The sequence below is a fragment of the Paramacrobiotus metropolitanus genome, unplaced genomic scaffold, assembly GCF_019649055.1.
Source record: "Paramacrobiotus metropolitanus isolate TYO unplaced genomic scaffold, Prichtersi_v1.0 Parri_scaffold0000005, whole genome shotgun sequence".
Lineage (NCBI taxonomy): Eukaryota > Metazoa > Tardigrada > Eutardigrada > Parachela > Macrobiotidae > Paramacrobiotus > Paramacrobiotus metropolitanus.
Genome location: NW_026570225.1, coordinates 2,653,910 through 2,669,495, shown reverse-complemented (window position 1 = coordinate 2,669,495; position 15,586 = coordinate 2,653,910). Strand labels below are relative to the sequence as shown.

General features: G+C 42.2%; 4 protein-coding genes across 6 annotated transcripts; 2 read left to right on the top strand and 2 right to left on the bottom strand.

Annotated features, from left to right (window-relative positions):
• Window positions 1-409: 409 nt before the first annotated feature.
• On the bottom strand, window positions 410-3,035 carry LOC129581344 (histone deacetylase 3-like). Its single transcript, XM_055472346.1, has 3 exons — window positions 2,566-3,035; window positions 1,638-2,277; window positions 410-1,445 (listed from the first exon to the last, which is right to left on the bottom strand). Exons 1-3 carry the CDS (start codon window positions 2,624-2,626, stop codon window positions 764-766), a joined length of 1,383 nt encoding a protein of 460 aa, XP_055328321.1. The 5' UTR covers window positions 2,627-3,035; the 3' UTR covers window positions 410-763.
• A 143-nt stretch (window positions 3,036-3,178) lies between these two features.
• On the top strand, window positions 3,179-6,324 carry LOC129581345 (saccharopine dehydrogenase-like oxidoreductase). The gene is made up of 13 exons (XM_055472347.1): window positions 3,179-3,628; window positions 3,711-3,817; window positions 3,892-3,972; window positions 4,044-4,173; window positions 4,230-4,279; window positions 4,462-4,592; window positions 4,779-4,893; window positions 4,961-5,080; window positions 5,156-5,212; window positions 5,296-5,419; window positions 5,485-5,522; window positions 5,805-5,857; window positions 5,925-6,324. Exons 1-13 carry the CDS (start codon window positions 3,445-3,447, stop codon window positions 6,025-6,027), a joined length of 1,293 nt encoding a protein of 430 aa, XP_055328322.1. The 5' UTR covers window positions 3,179-3,444; the 3' UTR covers window positions 6,028-6,324.
• A 778-nt stretch (window positions 6,325-7,102) lies between these two features.
• LOC129580806 (PAX3- and PAX7-binding protein 1-like) lies at window positions 7,103-12,268 on the top strand. 2 transcript variants are annotated; one of them, XM_055471483.1, is made up of 19 exons: window positions 7,103-7,542; window positions 7,607-7,749; window positions 7,960-8,026; window positions 8,159-8,300; window positions 8,393-8,532; window positions 8,637-8,716; window positions 8,876-9,027; window positions 9,135-9,324; window positions 9,515-9,638; window positions 9,725-9,797; window positions 9,859-9,950; window positions 10,068-10,270; window positions 10,540-10,690; window positions 10,958-11,073; window positions 11,153-11,229; window positions 11,287-11,350; window positions 11,410-11,556; window positions 11,750-11,865; window positions 11,984-12,268. In XM_055471483.1, the coding sequence occupies exons 1-19, from the start codon at window positions 7,326-7,328 to the stop codon at window positions 12,075-12,077; spliced, it is 2,388 nt and encodes a 795-aa protein (XP_055327458.1). In that variant the 5' UTR covers window positions 7,103-7,325; the 3' UTR covers window positions 12,078-12,268. The 2 variants fall into 2 exon arrangements, with proteins under 2 accessions (XP_055327458.1, XP_055327457.1); XM_055471482.1 differs by having other exon boundaries at window positions 7,104-7,542; window positions 7,960-8,068; window positions 11,984-12,267.
• LOC129580808 (cysteine-rich hydrophobic domain-containing protein 2-like) lies at window positions 12,123-15,402 on the bottom strand. 2 transcript variants are annotated; one of them, XM_055471486.1, is made up of 5 exons: window positions 14,750-15,402; window positions 13,889-13,943; window positions 13,333-13,488; window positions 13,142-13,258; window positions 12,123-12,606 (listed from the first exon to the last, which is right to left on the bottom strand). In XM_055471486.1, the coding sequence occupies exons 1-5, from the start codon at window positions 14,887-14,889 to the stop codon at window positions 12,556-12,558; spliced, it is 519 nt and encodes a 172-aa protein (XP_055327461.1). In that variant the 5' UTR covers window positions 14,890-15,402; the 3' UTR covers window positions 12,123-12,555. The 2 variants fall into 2 exon arrangements, with proteins under 2 accessions (XP_055327461.1, XP_055327460.1); XM_055471485.1 differs by lacking the exon at window positions 12,123-12,606 and having other exon boundaries at window positions 12,615-13,258.
• Between the last annotated feature and the right edge of the window lie 184 nt (window positions 15,403-15,586).

The following is a 15,586-nucleotide window of genomic DNA, read 5'->3' as shown; positions in this document are numbered from 1 at the left end:
TTAGGCTTACAACCAACTGCTTAGCACTCTCCATATTGTGTGAATAATCAATAGGAATTTGCCAAATTGTCGGTCACGGTTTGCCGGTTGGGCTACTCACCAGTCAGCAGAAGTAGGTAGTACTCTCCACCGAACAATTTTGTTTCTGAACTAACTTTAAACTTTCAAAGAGTTTTTATATTTATGAAACGAAAAACCAAAACGAAACTTCTGGGCGGAAATCTTCATTTGTCAGCAGGATTTGTCAGTAGTGTAACGAGTACTTCCGCGTATATCGACCAGACTTAAAGTCCCGTTATCCGGGTTGTCTCACTTGTCTGCTCTTGATCTAAGCATACGCATTAGCGAGCAAAGAATCTTTGACATCGTCCATGGTGATGTAACAATAACTATCATTCTGTTACTCCCATTTATGCATATGTTCGGAGTTGCAACAAAAAATTTTTTTCTCCCTTTACACAAAACTGATGTGGAGAGATACATAAAATTGAACCATCAACAACTAACTCGTATTACGCTAGATTAAGCCAGCTGTGCCCAATGTCTGATGCAATACTAAAATGGGTATACAACTTCGCAACGAAACCAAAAATAAAAACCGAACAATAGAGTAAAAACAAAAAAAGGGAACGGGAATTAACAAATCGGAACAACAATTAACAAAAACTGTAACCGCTGACGATCAGAAATGTAGCCCGTGATCGATCCCCTGACTGACATTTTACAGAGGTAAGCACTGAAATCTACTAATTAAAATTAGGGATTATGGCAGATCTTCCAACATCATATCATCATCGCCATACATTTCCTCGGACATGGGCGAATTTGTCTCAACATCATCAGGTTCATCGTTAGTCAGGGAATCGACGCTGAGCAGTTCCGGCGGCACATCATGCATGTGAACACTGGGAGCATGATTTAAATTACGCAAATTTTCCGTAACATGCCGTACAATGCTCTCCAAGTACTGTCTGGTGTTCTGATTCTCCGTCGTCTGAAGCTCGGGATGCAAGGTGAAATCGGGTCTAAATGCTTCCCAGTATTCTGTTATAGGGAGATCAGTATTCAGCTCTGTGTTAACGAGAAGGGAGGTTTCGTATGTCCAGCAACGAGCCACGTTCCGCACGGTGTAACCGCCGCCACCCAATACAAGAACAGGAAGATTGAAGCGTTTCATATACTCTACACACTTCCCGTGGCCTCGAATCGTCAGAGAGAAACTCCCTAAACGATCGCCGGCCAAAGAGTCCGCGCCGCACTGGAGAACAACTGCGGAAGGTAGGAAAAAACTCATCACTTTGTCCATGACGGGCTTAAAAACATGATCGAAGTAACTGTCGTCGTCGATTCCTTGCCGAAGGGGAACATTGACGGAATAGTATCGCCCAGCGTCACAACCTACTTCATACATGCTGCCCGTGCCGGGAAAGAAACGGTCCCCGTATCTGTAAAAAAGGGTAACAATCAACAAGTCGATTACGCGACATACTGCCACTTGCCAGTAACATTCGGTTTTTCTAATGGTAACTGCAGAACCTATGGAACCACTGCAGTGCTCGACTAGATGTAAAAGAGCAGTAACAACTCAGGGTTGACAAAACATGACAGGAAGATCAGAAAAAGAACACTAATCGTACCTGTGAAAGCTAACTGTCATTACGCGATCGCACAGATAAAATGCTTCTTGGACACCATCCCCGTGGTGGATGTCAATATCAATATATACCACTCTCTGGTGATATTTCAACAGCTCTAGTATAGCCAGCACAATATCATTAATGTAACAAAACCCGGACGCTTCCACTTTTTTCGCATGATGTAACCCGCCTGCCCAATTGATGGCAATGTCGTAAGCGCCTGTATTCAAGGTGCGTGCACCGTCCAAACTTCCGCCGGTGTAGGCGGAGCAGTAGTCGAACAAGCCAGGAAACACCGGGCAATCATCGCCCACGTTGAAGTTCTGCACTGGAACGCCCAGTTTGATGAATTCCGGGAGGGTGGCTGGCGTGACGGTGGAGAGGAATTTAATGTATTCTTTGGAGTGGAATTTCTCCATGTCGATCTGCGACGCCCGATGGGGCCGGTAGACATCCATGTGTTCGTCAAGGTTGTATGACACCACCAGTGCATGGGTCAGTGCCAGGCGATGTGGCTTCATCGGATGGTTGGGACCGTAGTGAAAGTTGCCAATGGAGGGATCGTGGAAGTAGGCGACCCGTTTGCCCCCTTTTTGGCGAAAGTAATATGGGGCCTGCTTCTCTGGTTCTTTTTCTGCCACTGTAACAGTCAAAGGCGTTCAAATTCGCAACACTCAGCATCTAGCGCTACTGTAAGTACCCATTTGGATTACAAGCCACAATGAAGTTCACATTCTTTATGTACTACACTGCATGAACTACATGTATGATGCACTTAAAAGTTAATACTACACTATAATCGCTTTTGCAAGATTACCGAATGCCCCTTTTGTCAGTTTGCTCCCAAGGAGATGCTGACTGTTTTACCCAAAGAAATAAATACTGTAACGTACACTTACTTTATACGAGCAACTAGCAAGGAACTCACCTGGATTTGACATGATGGATGGATCGCAGTCACGAAACAGACAATTTGAGGATCCACTCATCCAAGGTGGAAGGAACTGATTTTGCTGTATTCCCCCAAAAAACTGATTAAAAAGATGCAATTCAAGAAACTCGTTTCTCTCGGCAGAGATGTCTGCTATCGCAAGTAAAGGTAATGACTAATGAGTATTGTAGACTTCTGTAGAGGGCAGATTCTGTAGAACATCAAAAAATGCGAAGCTGCTTTTGATGTCTGCAACTGCCTTGCAGCAAGTGAATTCCGACTCAGTAGTAATGTTACACTGCATCCAGCTTTTCAAAACAGATCGAAATATTTTCATGCAAACCTACTTCGAAATTTCTAGAACAACTTATATGAAACGAATAAGGAATATATTTAGTTGATTTGAATTGTGAGGTAAAGAATACACGAAATCAATCATAAATACAGTATTAATGATAAGTAAATACTGTAAACCGGAGACTGGAGTCGTTACCGTAATCAGATAAGAAAAATTAATATCAGCCAGCCAGACCGGATCATGTAAACCGTTCAAAACCGTCGGCCCGCCCGGTGCTGCGCAGCAACTGTTTTCGGTGACACAGCCGACACCAGCAGAGCGACACTTCCAGCTGTAAGCAGCGAGAATCAACCTTCATCGTACCGTATCTCATCCAGGCCCCAGGATCACATTTGGAGGCACATTTTCTGTCATTTGCGCAGTCATAGAGTTATAACTCGGTATTCTCCTGCGAAAAGTGCTTTACCCTCGGCCTCCACCCGAATTCGTGGTATTACACCGCATCATTTTTGATTGTGTGCACCATTAAGCTCTCAAGTCCCGCTTTTCTTCGATAACTGGTGTGCTCAAATTCAAAAATGGACGGAGACCGTGGACGCAGTGTCGATGCAGTGATCTTCGGTGCCACGGGCTTCACCGGGGAGCGCGTGGTGCGTGCAGCCATTCGCAAGCAGAAACAGGAGCCAGGTTTCACTTTTGCTATCGCTGGACGAAGCGTGGACAAGCTGCGACAAGTCCTTAATCGCTGCAAGCAGATCAGTGGTAAGTGGACTTTTCTCAGTGGTGAGCGAGGTTATCACATATTAGTTTAGTACTTTAGTTCTTTCCTACGCTCGATCGGTAGGTCTGGGTGAGTTCGAAGTCAAACTGATTGAAGCCGATGTGAGCCGTCCTGAATCGATTCTGGAGATGTGCCGACAGGGGAAAGTGGTCATTAATTGCGTTGGACCGGTAATTTTGGTTTTGCTGGGCTTAGTAATTAGTTGGACTTGGTTTTCATTGCGTTGATATGGGCGATTTTTCAGTACCGGTTTTATGGCGAACAAGTCGTTAAGGCATGCGTGGACGCAGGCACTCACTATGTGGACATCAGTGGAGAGCCTCAGGTTGGGTGTTGTCGGCGGCTTTGGACAAAGGAAATTGTCAGCTTATAATTGCCCTTTGTATGTAATTTCAGTTTTTGGAAAGCATGCAGTTACGCTACGATCAACAAGCCCGAGAGAAGGGAATTTACATCGTGGGTGCTTGTGGATTTGATTCGATTCCGTCGGAAATGGGCGTTGCTTTTACGAAGAAGCATTTCGATGGTGAGATATCAGTTTTCGCACATCTCCGTGCGCTTTCTCAGTCGGATTCCTTACAGGTGATCTGAATTCCATTGAGACCTTTCTCAGTTTCAAAGCTGGTCCGGAGGTATGGATTCGATGAGAAATTTTTTTAAAAAATGATATTTTTTGTTATATTGCCCTGGTGAAAACTAGAGTGCTTGACGAACTCGACATTGTAATCGCTTTGATTTTCCCGGCATTATTTTAACCTTTAGCGATTTTTTGTCACTTGTGCAGCTTATGCTGCAACGCTTTTTTACATCTAAGGGTACGTCTGCTCATTATGCCACCTGGGAATCGGCTGTGCATGGTATTTCTGCTGCTGCTGAACTCTCTCCTATTCGAAAACAGCTGTTTGCCCAGCGTCTGCCTCGTCCTACCCACAAAGTGGAGGAAAAGTAAGTGAATGCCGCGGCTCGCTTTTTATTGTTTTTCTACCAAATTCCTGATGTAAATTGTTGATGCCAAGTCTAAAATCAGTGCTAAAGTGTTTACAGATCTTCGTGGTTTTACTAGTTCAAATCGATTTTTAGTGTATCGCATTTTTGTTAACCTGACGCCGGAATAAGTCGGTGCATTTGCAGAAAAGTTTTCTATAACGAAGATGTGCGCGGTTGGGCGATCCCATTTCCCGGCGCGGACCGCTCAATTGCGCGCCGCACCGAGTATCTGGAATTTACAGAACAGAATCACCGACCGGTCAGTGAATTTCCGCATCGTCGCAGCCGACTTTTTTTATTTAGAGTCTAACCACAATCTTGTACAGGTCCAGGTGATTTCCTATCTGAAAACCGGATCGATTATTAATACGGCGCAGATTGTGATTTTCGGAGCCCTTTTCATGTTCATGGCGAAGTTCAAATTCACTCGCGATCTCCTGCTTAAAGTTAGTGCTTCCTGCTTTGCTTTGGTTGGAATTATTTTGTAACGTGCACTGATACTTTATGTTTGCTTTAAATAGTATCCCAAAGTGTTTTCCATGGGCTTTTTCTCACATGAAGGGCCGACTGAGGAGCAGGTTAGTATCAGATAGATGAGCAGTTAGAGCTTGTGTTGCATCACTTATTCACTTGTATGGCATAAGGCCGAAATATGCTGCAGATGCGTAACACCAGCTTCCGCATGGAGATTGTCGGCCGAGGTTATTCCCAGAAACTGTCGTCACCGGACGAGGTCCACACCGCCGTTCCGGATAAAAGGATTGTAGCAGAAGTTACTGGACCGGGTAGACCGTCTTTCGCTTTCCCTTGCAATTCGGTTTTGTGAATTCACTCGTGGCTTTTTTTGCAGACCCTGGTTACAATGCCACGTCGGCTATGGTGTTGGAGGTTAGTACATGCATTGCTTGATAAAAATTCATTTAATTGATAATTCCGTATTTTGTTTTATAATCATATGTCAGTTAACGTTAATTTTCATGAATGCTGTCACCGGGTTATGTGGTTTTTTACTACAGTGGTTAAAGTACATTAGTTTTATTACACTGATATATCGCTGCACATCTGTACAGTTTGTACAGATGTGCATACGATCATGCATAGTATTTATTGTACTTACCAAAAAATTACCGATTGTCACTATTGCTGTTATTTTGGTACTAATACTTGTAGAGTGCTATGACAATCCTGGAGGAATCTGGTCAACCGAAATCTCGCATCCCTCGGTAATTAGGATATTTATCGAGTATAGTGTTATGAAAACTAAGAAGATGTTATGTTTTCTTTGGTTAGCTTTGGTGTTCTTCCTCCCGGATATGCTTTTGAGAATACCGGTTTGATTGGCCGCCTGCATGATCATGGAATTGGATTTAAAGTCATTTCAAAGGATGCCTAAATGGATTTGGACTTAAATGGATTGCGTTTCTGTTTAAATTTCCTAAAAGTTTATTTTCCGTTTTTGTTTGTGTAATTATCAGTCTTTGGGTAAGATTTTTAATTTAACTGCCGGTGATTATTTCGGTAATGCGTGCCTCGAGCCGGTCGGTAGATGCGTTTTAACTGCATTTGATACCGCACATGTTCACTTTGCTGATGATAATGATGTTTCCTGTTTTCGGTTATTATAATATACTGTTTTATGGCGCCGGAAGCTACTTTTATTGCGAATTTGATAAAATTTTTATTGGTGAAATACTGGTGTCCGCTGTCTAGTGTGAATGTGAATGCGGCCTTCCGCCTTAACAAGGAAAAATAAGACGGTCGGTTTCCCATCAAGAATGGAGCCAAAAGGTCTATCCGTGAAAGATCACAAAAGGCCGGATGTGGTCACACTTGTACCGTGTCCCGTGTGAGAGCGGAAAACCACCAGTTTAGTTGTGACGTGCGTCAACAGTCGACACACTTGCGGCTTCGGAAATTAACCGCACCTATGCTAACGTTTGGGCAGCAGCCGAGCACACGGAAAAGGGAAACGGACCAAAGATGCCTGGTTGCAAGTTGCTGCAACGCAGCAACCGAGATATCATTCCCGCAGCGTTCGAAATTTTCGGCCCATGGGACGACGGAACTAAAAAGCTACTCCAGTGGAAAGGGTTAGGAACGGTACGGCCATTGAGAAACGGGCGAGAGAGATTTTTTACGCAGCGGTTATCTATCCAAGAACGGGGAAACGCGATAGTACATTAGTACTGTATGGTTATACAATTCCCCGAGAAGGATTGCATTGAAGAAGCGTTTTTGTTATAAATCCCGTTCTTAGTACTCACTTTGTATTTACATGTGATATTATTATTAAAAATTTTGCTTGATTTATGTTACTAGTACGTTTTTTATTCATTAAATTTAAAATGCAAAAATTTTTGCTAGAACGTTGCCGATTTCGAGGAATCTCACTCACAATCAAGCCCAAGTTATACGGTGGCCGCTGCCCTAAAGCGATTGGTGACATACAGAAACCAGTAACTAACGGTAAAATTTCGTTTTTGAATTTTGTGACGTTCGTATTTCTGATTTTAAAATTAATTCTAACGAATCTAATCCACAACACTGACATCAGAATATAGTTAAGACCTAGCTGACAATTAGAACATAGTTTAGCGAACGAGGTAATGATTGCTTTGACTTTTGACTCTTTAGTCTTAACGGCTACACAGCCGTGATAATTCGTTGCGTGAACGAAGCCAAGACAAAAAGATGTTTAAGAAGCCACAGAAGAAAGCGTTTCGCCGAAAGCAGAAAGAAGCAGACTCGGATGAGGAATCCACGGACAGGCTTAACCTAGAGAAACCAGCGGTCAAGGAGGAGCCTGAAGAAGACGTTCAGATTGTCTCCGCGCCATCCGACGCAGTGGGCTCCGCTGTTGCGGCCTCAACGACGCTCATCTCCAAATTAAGTTTTGAATACGACTCAGGTAGCGTGTGCGGCGTCCACTACCAAAAGCTCAGTTTTTATTCTTGCGCGGATGTTGCATTTAGGCGATACGGAAGAGTTCCGCATTAAGAAATCAAATCGCAGTCGCCGCATTGCCAAACAACTGAAAGAAGAAATCCAGGCTGGTCCCAGCGACAAGACAGTCAAGCACGAGCGGGCCAGTGGAGACAACGAACTACAGAGCCAGGTACGGACCAAAAATTTTTTCATTTGCAGAGCAGAAGAATGGTACCTAGTATACGCATTGAATAGTTTGTTCGGTGTTTACCGTTAAATTGTACAAAAACTGCAAATTACAGTGTCTCTGTCGTCTGCTTTTTGTGCTCCCACTTGTATTAAACAATTTGAAAGTGTTAGAACGGTTTTCATGATGTTTAATTTCGCTGCTCATTTGTAGCGATATGAAAAAAGTACAGTGAAAAGAGAAAGCCCAGAAATCTTCGTGGAAGCAGAAGACGAAGAAGGTATTCCATTTTATCAACACACAGTGATTCCTGGATTTCATGGTACAGCACAGTCACGTGACATTGCACCTTCAATACGAATGGGGGCAAAATGAGACTCTGGCGCTGTTAAATCATTTATCATCACTTTAGGTGATCGTGCTGCCACCCAGAAGCTCATCGCGGATGCCAAGAAGCGCCGCGAAGAAGCTCGAAAAGCCCGTGAACAAGAAAATGAATATATAGCTCTTGATGACACCGAGCGGTTTGTAGATAGTAAGTCTCGTTTGATTAGGTGAGTTTGATTCTGCACCGGCTGTTTTTGCCTTGCTTTATCGTCAGATATTGTTGGTGTTCGTGCATTTCAGTGCGCTGTCCTATTTGTAGGGAGGATGAGAACGACTTCAGCGATGAGGATGCGGAAGTCGTCATGTCGTCCACTTCGGCCGATCTCACGGGCGCCCGAGGGAAAGAAGCCGAGATTCGACGGAGAAACCGGGAGATGTTCGAACGGGATGAATTAATCGGTACTGGATCTGTTTCTTGAATTGCAGTTTGGTTGTATCTGCGGTTGAACTATGGGTTATTTGGATCGGAATGTGTCGTCAACTTCACGATTTTATGCATGCAGGAGAAGTTTTGGAAGACAGTGATGAAGAAACGCAGCGCTGGGAAGAAGCACAACTGCGCAAGGGCGTCACGCTGCCACAGGTGGGACTAGACATTTCGGAAAACGGTTATTGGGAAAAAAATTGGGTTTTATTTTATGATACATTTTTGCGCACTAGATTGCTGTTTGTCTGTAGTTTGGGTAGTTTGGGTTTGAAATATTTAGTATTCGTTGACGCTTTACAGCTCTTTTCGATGTAGATTCAAGCCTTTACTGAAGATATCAAGAAGCCGGTAGCCGAGGAAGAGGAATATGGCTATTACGATCCGAATGCATACGTGGCCTGGAGCGAACCGCAGCAGAATCCTGGAGTAAATGCAGTGGAGGAAATAAGGAAGAAGATAAAAAATCGGTAAATTTTTCTCTTTTTGTTTTTGCTTTTCTTTATGTCTATGCAGAGTTTTAGCAACCGGGAAAGCTTTGCGTTTCTCTTATTTTTGTGGTTTGAATTTTTACTAGAATGGAGAGTGCCAAAGATCTGCAACGAAGACACCAGCAGCAGATGGACAAGCTTTCCGTCGATCTGAAGGATTGCACGGACGCAATAAACAGCTTGGATAACGAGCTGGCTACTGTATCTTTTGAGTACAAGTTTTACCAGGAAATGCGCGGTTTCGTGTGGGATGTTATTGACTGTTACAATGATAAGGTTAGCCCGATTTCACGATCAGTTAACAGCTGGCCACCTCAAACAACCTGATAATCCCTGAGCGTATTCACCTATAGGTGCCGTGGTTGTATCTGTATAGCGCAAATTTTGTACACTTGTAAAAGCCATCTGTAACAGTTAAATGTCAATATACAGTCTGGGTGATTTTTTTGAATCTGGCTTCTTTCAGTTGCCAAAAATCATTACCATTGAAGAAAAAGCAATGGGCGCCTGGAAGCGCGGTGCCTCAGCGTCACGCGACCTGCGACAACAATATGTGCGAGATTTGAGTGATGAGATCCATGGCAAACACAGTGAGTGCTTAAAACTCGTGTCTGCCTATAGCTGTAGAGGCGTTTACCGTAAGTCCGTAAGTAATTAGTTGTGGCATATATTTTAGGTATTGATATTTTGCCAAATGTGAAGGAAATTAACGATCGACGGGGTCGGTTGGCGGACTATCGGGAGCGGAAGTACGTTGTACTTTAGACGTATTCTGTCGTTTAAAGTAATGATGGTTTTCTGCATACGAAGGCGAAAATTAGCCTTATCAGCCGGTGTGAAAGAGGATGATATGGACTTAGACGAGTACGAACCGCGGAGCAATCATTTTCCTCCATCAGTTGGTTAGTAATTTGGTGTGCTTAGAGGATTTTATTTATTTCTTTGCAGGACAGATTTTGAAGCCTGAATTAATGGTTATTAGTGATTAGCTGGTGTTTTTAACTGGATAATTTTTGTAGTGCAAATATTGGCTGAGAAGGAAGGCATTTTTGAAGACACCGTGGACGATTTCCGTTCGTTACCGAAGTTACTCTCTCGCTTTGGTAAATGGCGCACGAGCTGTGGAAATTCGTACAACGATGCATACATTGCCCATTGCTTCCCGAAACTAGCTGCGCCCCTTGTTCGCTTTAATCTTTTGGAATGGAACCCTCTTAAAGAGGTAGGCAATAGGCGGTAGATGTAATAATCTCGTATTACAGACTAATACATTTACCGACTATTAATTAAGTGATTATTAGGCATCTGTACAGATATGTCCTTAAGTCCTTTTGGTGTTTCTGGTTGTATATTTTGTTTAATTGCAAGAGGATGGTGTTTGATTTTTCTTTGTCCGTATACATTATCGCCGATAAGAGCTCAAAAATCTATCTGCATCTGTAAAAGGAGTTTGTGCCGAAGTTTTTGTGATTCGCTGATCAATTTTGGCAGTCTCTAACACCTTTGACGGAGATGAAATGGGTCCAAGATATCCTGCTCCATGCTTTTGTCCCGACTGACAATGGAAGCGTGCAACCGCAAGATGCCGATATTCGCATTATCCCCATGCTCATTGAAGACGTCGTTTTCAGCCGTTTATTAGGTATGCTTCCGGCATTAGTTTCTGACTTTTAAGTTACTGTACTCTTGCAGTTTTTAGCATCGCGTTTAAGTTTTGCTGGATAGGGCGTATAGTATTGGTGTATTGGGCAGTGCATAGCATATGAGCGCATCGTCGGAGACTTCTTTGGAGTATATAATTTTCACCATTAAATTAATACCCGGATTATTTTGGATTTTCTCGGAATTTTTACAAGCCGGCAGTAGCTGCTGCTTTTCCGGGAGCGATGATTTTGTTGCTATTCTTTAGCTTGGCTGGACGTGTGGGATCCGTTGTCAAGAATGCAGTCTGAACGACTGACGACATTCCTCAGAGAAACCTTATTGCATTTCCCACTCGTAGCCGTTAACCGGAAACCTGTACAGGTACCATTATAATCAGACTTACACTGTGCCCTTCCGATTGCGTGAAGACGGGTGTTTATTTGACGATTCATGCATGCAGGACTTATTTCGCGGGATCGTGACACGATTAACTAAAGCTATCGAAGATGATGTCTTTCTGCCTGTCTATTCTCAGAGGTAAGGGAACCTTTATTTAGATCGGACGTGAAGCATTCAAGTGCCTGTCTTTGTTAGAATTTTGGATGCCGATCCGGAAGCAAGATATTTTGTGAGCAGTCAGTTCGATTTCGGCTTGAAAGTAAGACACTTCGGCTGTTCGCATTGTTCGTTGGTTTATTCATTGCTCGTGTTTTGCAGTTATTTTCCTGTATCTGCCTATTCCATGGTATTCTGTCGAATGCGGTGCTAGTGGAATTATGTATTGAGAAGCTATTAAACCGCAACCTGTTGGTGCCTTTGCGCACATCACACAATCGATCGGAAAATGTTAAACGCTGCAAATCTGTAAGTCCAGTCTTGCGTTTGTGAAAAAGTTCAATTGTGAAATCACCTTCGACTGAACAAAAATGGTCTGTACGTTGAAGGGCAAATGGAAATTGTATTGTTTAAATGCTGCATGATTTTTTGTTACCACTAATTTTGTAATTTCAAACATTGTTTAAAAGAATTCGCTCTGATCTGTGCTTTTTCATGACAGATTTTTGAACGGATACCTGAAAACGGTCTGGCAGACTTTCCCAGTACGACGGTGCCCAAGCATTTTGAGATGTTTTGCCATGTTATGGTGAATTTGGGTAAACAAAATGATAATAGGTACGTTAAACAACCGATTTTCTATTGTCTTGCATGATTTATGATTACTGTACTTTTCGTATGAAGTTTCAAGTATCAGATCGTATCAAATGCGGCCACAAGTGTGGAAAATTTTCAGGGCAGATGTGCGTACCCTATCAGAAATTTTGCAAAAGCTGAAGGATTTTAAAGGCGCCGAAACTCTTGAGCGACAATTAGCGGAAAATGGCTGACACCGACTATAGCGAATTCCGAAAGATGTTCAGTTCAATACGCTTATTTTCGTTCAGACTGCACAGTTGCTTATTATAAAGATTTTATATACCTCATCGCATTTTATGGTGTATGTCGCTTTATGGCGAAAAAAGGCATGCCTTCTTATTTGAGAAATAATACTTGCAGGCATTGCATCAGAGAAGAGCCGAAACCAGATAGCAAACAACAAACACCGGGTTGTAACTGGTGTCATAGAGTAAGTCACAAACACTGAACCAATGCGGCTTCCTCCCAAACGCAGACCGGTAGGATGTCATTTGTGCTCGGGGTCAGTTAGGTATATCCGACATGACAAATGTCATGTCCACCACAACTGGACCCAACCAATACTGTCCTCGTAGACAGTGGGATAAACTGGGATTTTCATCCTTTTTTGCAGTTTCACAAACATCGAACTCGGTAAATGATAAAATGTACATTCATGACATGAGAATTTTAGTCCGGTCGCATCAGAGGTATTTTAGGTAGGAACTCAACTATTAATACCTGCAAATAACACGTTTCAATGAATTTAAATTTTTGCACTACGCTTATCACATACATATTATCAAAATTAAACAACTGGAATGCCAGCTAAAAATCTATCACTTAATTCCACCCACAACACACAGTAACTGCACACTCCATTAATGCATTGTGACATGTGAGAAATTCTCTTTGCAGCCGAAATTTCACTGGAAGATACAAGACAAAAATGTTTTCAAAATTCAATGCTATTCAAAATTTTCAATTCAATATAGATCCCATGTAGAACTCGAAGTGAAACAAAAGCCATAGAATTAAACGATTTGTCGTTTTCATCACAGCACCGTTAAGATCCGCATTTAATCTTGTTTTCCTAATTTCTGTAATCGGAATTTATGAGAAGAGGCACGTAGCACGTGGGCGTGCATAGCGTCAGCTAATTGTGTGTAATTTGAATGCGGATGCCGGGGATGGATGGATGGACCATGTCAACCGATCCCATGTCGTACGCATCAACCGGTACAAGTGTGCATCGTGTTAATCGGAAGCGACTTACGTATTCGATCATTCCCGTGGCATCGCGTTTCTGTTTGGTCAGACGCCAGTGGAGGCCTAATCGATTATAAAGACGCTGATTTTCGTAATCCAGAGCCTTCTCGATCATGGTACGCGTCTGTAATGCAGCAAGAGCAAGGCAAAGGGATTACACAGCCTATCAAGTGCAACGCGCATGCCACAGCGGCTTACCCGTCTCCGTAAACATATCACGGGCCACAGGGAGCATCCCAGTGTACAGAAACAGCAGAAGCAACCACAGATTAACCATTTAACACTGTTGGGAAGGGCACGATGGAGGATATTGTTTATGCGACAGATTGTCGCTTTGTACTCTTCAGGCGCTACCTGTGGATAACAAATGAATAATTATGGAAGTTCATGGAAGCGGAAGCGTGCAAATGCTCACTCGCAAAGTGGCTTATAACAACCGATCAAAACAAGACAGTGGTAAAGAAACAGCCTACATAAACGGAAAACACGAACGTATACTGCAATTAAGAATTCACCGTATCACGTAAATCTAATCAAAATCTATTTCACTCGACCACAGGTACAAAGCAGCACTCTCAACAATTTTTACAGGATTCGGGCCATCGCCAAATAACACGCACAAACATAATTCGCTAAGGCAAAGTATATTAATAAAACGTGCCCATTGGATCCAAATTCAGAACGGGAAATACCGCACAGTTTCTTTTGCACGCGCAATAAAGAAGGCGAAGACTTCAATTAAGCAATTTTGTACCTTGCTGGTAAGAGCAGTCTGAAAGTCCGTATCAAATCGATTATTTAATCCAAATCTGCAAAAGAAAACTGGTACAACACACAGATATATGAAAGTCTTGAAAACAATGCAAAATTTAAAGTTTTATCCTGCTCTAAATTTTGACAGATTGCTTTGTTATAACAAACTTTCAAGCAGCTCAAACAAGTACTAGTAAGTGTTACTCCAGTTCAAGTAACTAACAAAAAACTACCAATTTTACCATGCTTTCGCATTTACAGGATTTATCGGTACGATACTTACTGTACGTGATCTATTATCCACAAGTCTATCCTCATTGACTTTTACGATCCGACCAAAGTACAGTGTATGATTAAGTACTTAATTACGATTTTATGGCTAATCGAATTTCCCGACACGCGAAACCAAAATTACAGCGTTTACTGAGATTCATAGTTAATGTATTTGCATCAAGGGATAAAGTAATGTTCGTCATTCCAAAATAAAAACTCACAGTAGTGACAATACAAACTTTTCAACGACGAGCGTAAGTAATCAACTATTCACTATCAAACAGTCAGAAAAAAACTACAAATTTACAATCAGGACTAATCAATCAACTGCAACTCCGTTTCAACAGCAGAAATAAAAACTTTAAAAAGCGATTATTATTTTACCAACTATTTTTAAAATAACAAACCAATAACACTTGAAGTTAAAATGTCCTGTACCTCAAAATGACAAGTACAGATCCATAATACAGAACTGAAACAAAAACTTCGTAAGCCACTAAATTTATAATAGGCTCTCTCGCTGCTCGCCTAAATTTATAACAGCTGTAGAATGTTGTTCACTGATTTCAAAAAGACGAAACATGCATACATTGTCAAGTTGCCCGTTCCTCTCACAACAATGGGTTCGGGTGCGATGTGCAGTGGAGGATTATCACGAGGGGATTCCTCGACGGGCTGAATGGCATCAATCTCGTGCTCTTCATAGATCATGTCATCCATGGCGTCCATAACCCATCAACAAACAAATTAGCCCCGATCACAATGAATTCTTTGCCAAACGTACAATTTCCCCAGCAGAACTGCTGTGTTCTGCTGCACCATCGAGATCATTCAGTATCACAACTGGTCGCCAGAAGAAGAGAGCACGGAAAGCTTACCAGTGTAGCAATACCAGTATAAATTATTCAAAACAAAATAAACAATAAAAATTATAAATCCGGAATTTAAGACCACAGAGTGCACAGAATTACCATCTTGGTAATCACTAATCAGTCATACATCAGCTGCAAAGTCCGACGCTTGGCAGACGCATCATGGTATTTCATGTCATCCAAAACCTTCCCTTAACAAATCACATGTGCTGTGCAGGTTAAGAAGAAGAACGAAGAAATCTTAAAAAACAAGAAACAAAACGATGACTCTAAAAACCAGATTAAGAATTTCGATTTCACGAACACATCAACATGTAAAATTAAAAGGAAACTATTCTATTTTATGTAAAGAGCGTTTAAACCCAGTTTGACTTTGTTGGTTGCTCATGCTACAAATATTTTTGCTTTGTACTAGCATGATCTGACTTGCGAGTAGCGAGCTGATCCTAAATCAAAACAAGCAGATCCTACGTGCGCTCAAAACACACTCCCGTGGTGGATTGCTCTTTCGTTAACAATGTGTTTTGAACACCGCCCAGACTTACAGTACAGTG

What these genes read in the sequence shown, in the direction of transcription:
- LOC129581344 (XM_055472346.1), bottom strand. Translation starts at nt 2,626, where the DNA reads ATGAGTGGATCCTCAAATTGTCTGTTTCGTGACTGCGATCCATCCATC. An exon ending in ATCCATCATGTCAAATCCAG is followed by an intron (nt 2,278 to 2,565) that starts GTGAGTTCCTTG and finishes TGACTGTTACAG; the next exon opens with TGGCAGAAAAAGAACCAGAG. An exon ending in ATGACAGTTAGCTTTCACAG is followed by an intron (nt 1,446 to 1,637) that starts GTACGATTAGTG and finishes CCTTTTTTACAG; the next exon opens with ATACGGGGACCGTTTCTTTC.
- LOC129581345 (XM_055472347.1), top strand. Translation starts at nt 3,445, where the DNA reads ATGGACGGAGACCGTGGACGCAGTGTCGATGCAGTGATCTTCGGTGCC. An exon ending in ACATCAGTGGAGAGCCTCAG is followed by an intron (nt 3,973 to 4,043) that starts GTTGGGTGTTGT and finishes ATGTAATTTCAG; the next exon opens with TTTTTGGAAAGCATGCAGTT. An exon ending in AGCAGAAGTTACTGGACCGG is followed by an intron (nt 5,420 to 5,484) that starts GTAGACCGTCTT and finishes CTTTTTTTGCAG; the next exon opens with ACCCTGGTTACAATGCCACG.
- LOC129580806 (XM_055471482.1), top strand. Translation starts at nt 7,326, where the DNA reads ATGTTTAAGAAGCCACAGAAGAAAGCGTTTCGCCGAAAGCAGAAAGAA. An exon ending in GCGGACTATCGGGAGCGGAA is followed by an intron (nt 9,798 to 9,858) that starts GTACGTTGTACT and finishes CTGCATACGAAG; the next exon opens with GCGAAAATTAGCCTTATCAG. An exon ending in TTAACCGGAAACCTGTACAG is followed by an intron (nt 11,074 to 11,152) that starts GTACCATTATAA and finishes TCATGCATGCAG; the next exon opens with GACTTATTTCGCGGGATCGT.
- LOC129580808 (XM_055471485.1), bottom strand. Translation starts at nt 14,889, where the DNA reads ATGGACGCCATGGATGACATGATCTATGAAGAGCACGAGATTGATGCC. An exon ending in GGAACGGGCAACTTGACAAT is followed by an intron (nt 13,944 to 14,749) that starts GTATGCATGTTT and finishes TTTCTTTTGCAG; the next exon opens with ATTTGGATTAAATAATCGAT. An exon ending in AGACTGCTCTTACCAGCAAG is followed by an intron (nt 13,489 to 13,888) that starts GTACAAAATTGC and finishes TGTTATCCACAG; the next exon opens with GTAGCGCCTGAAGAGTACAA.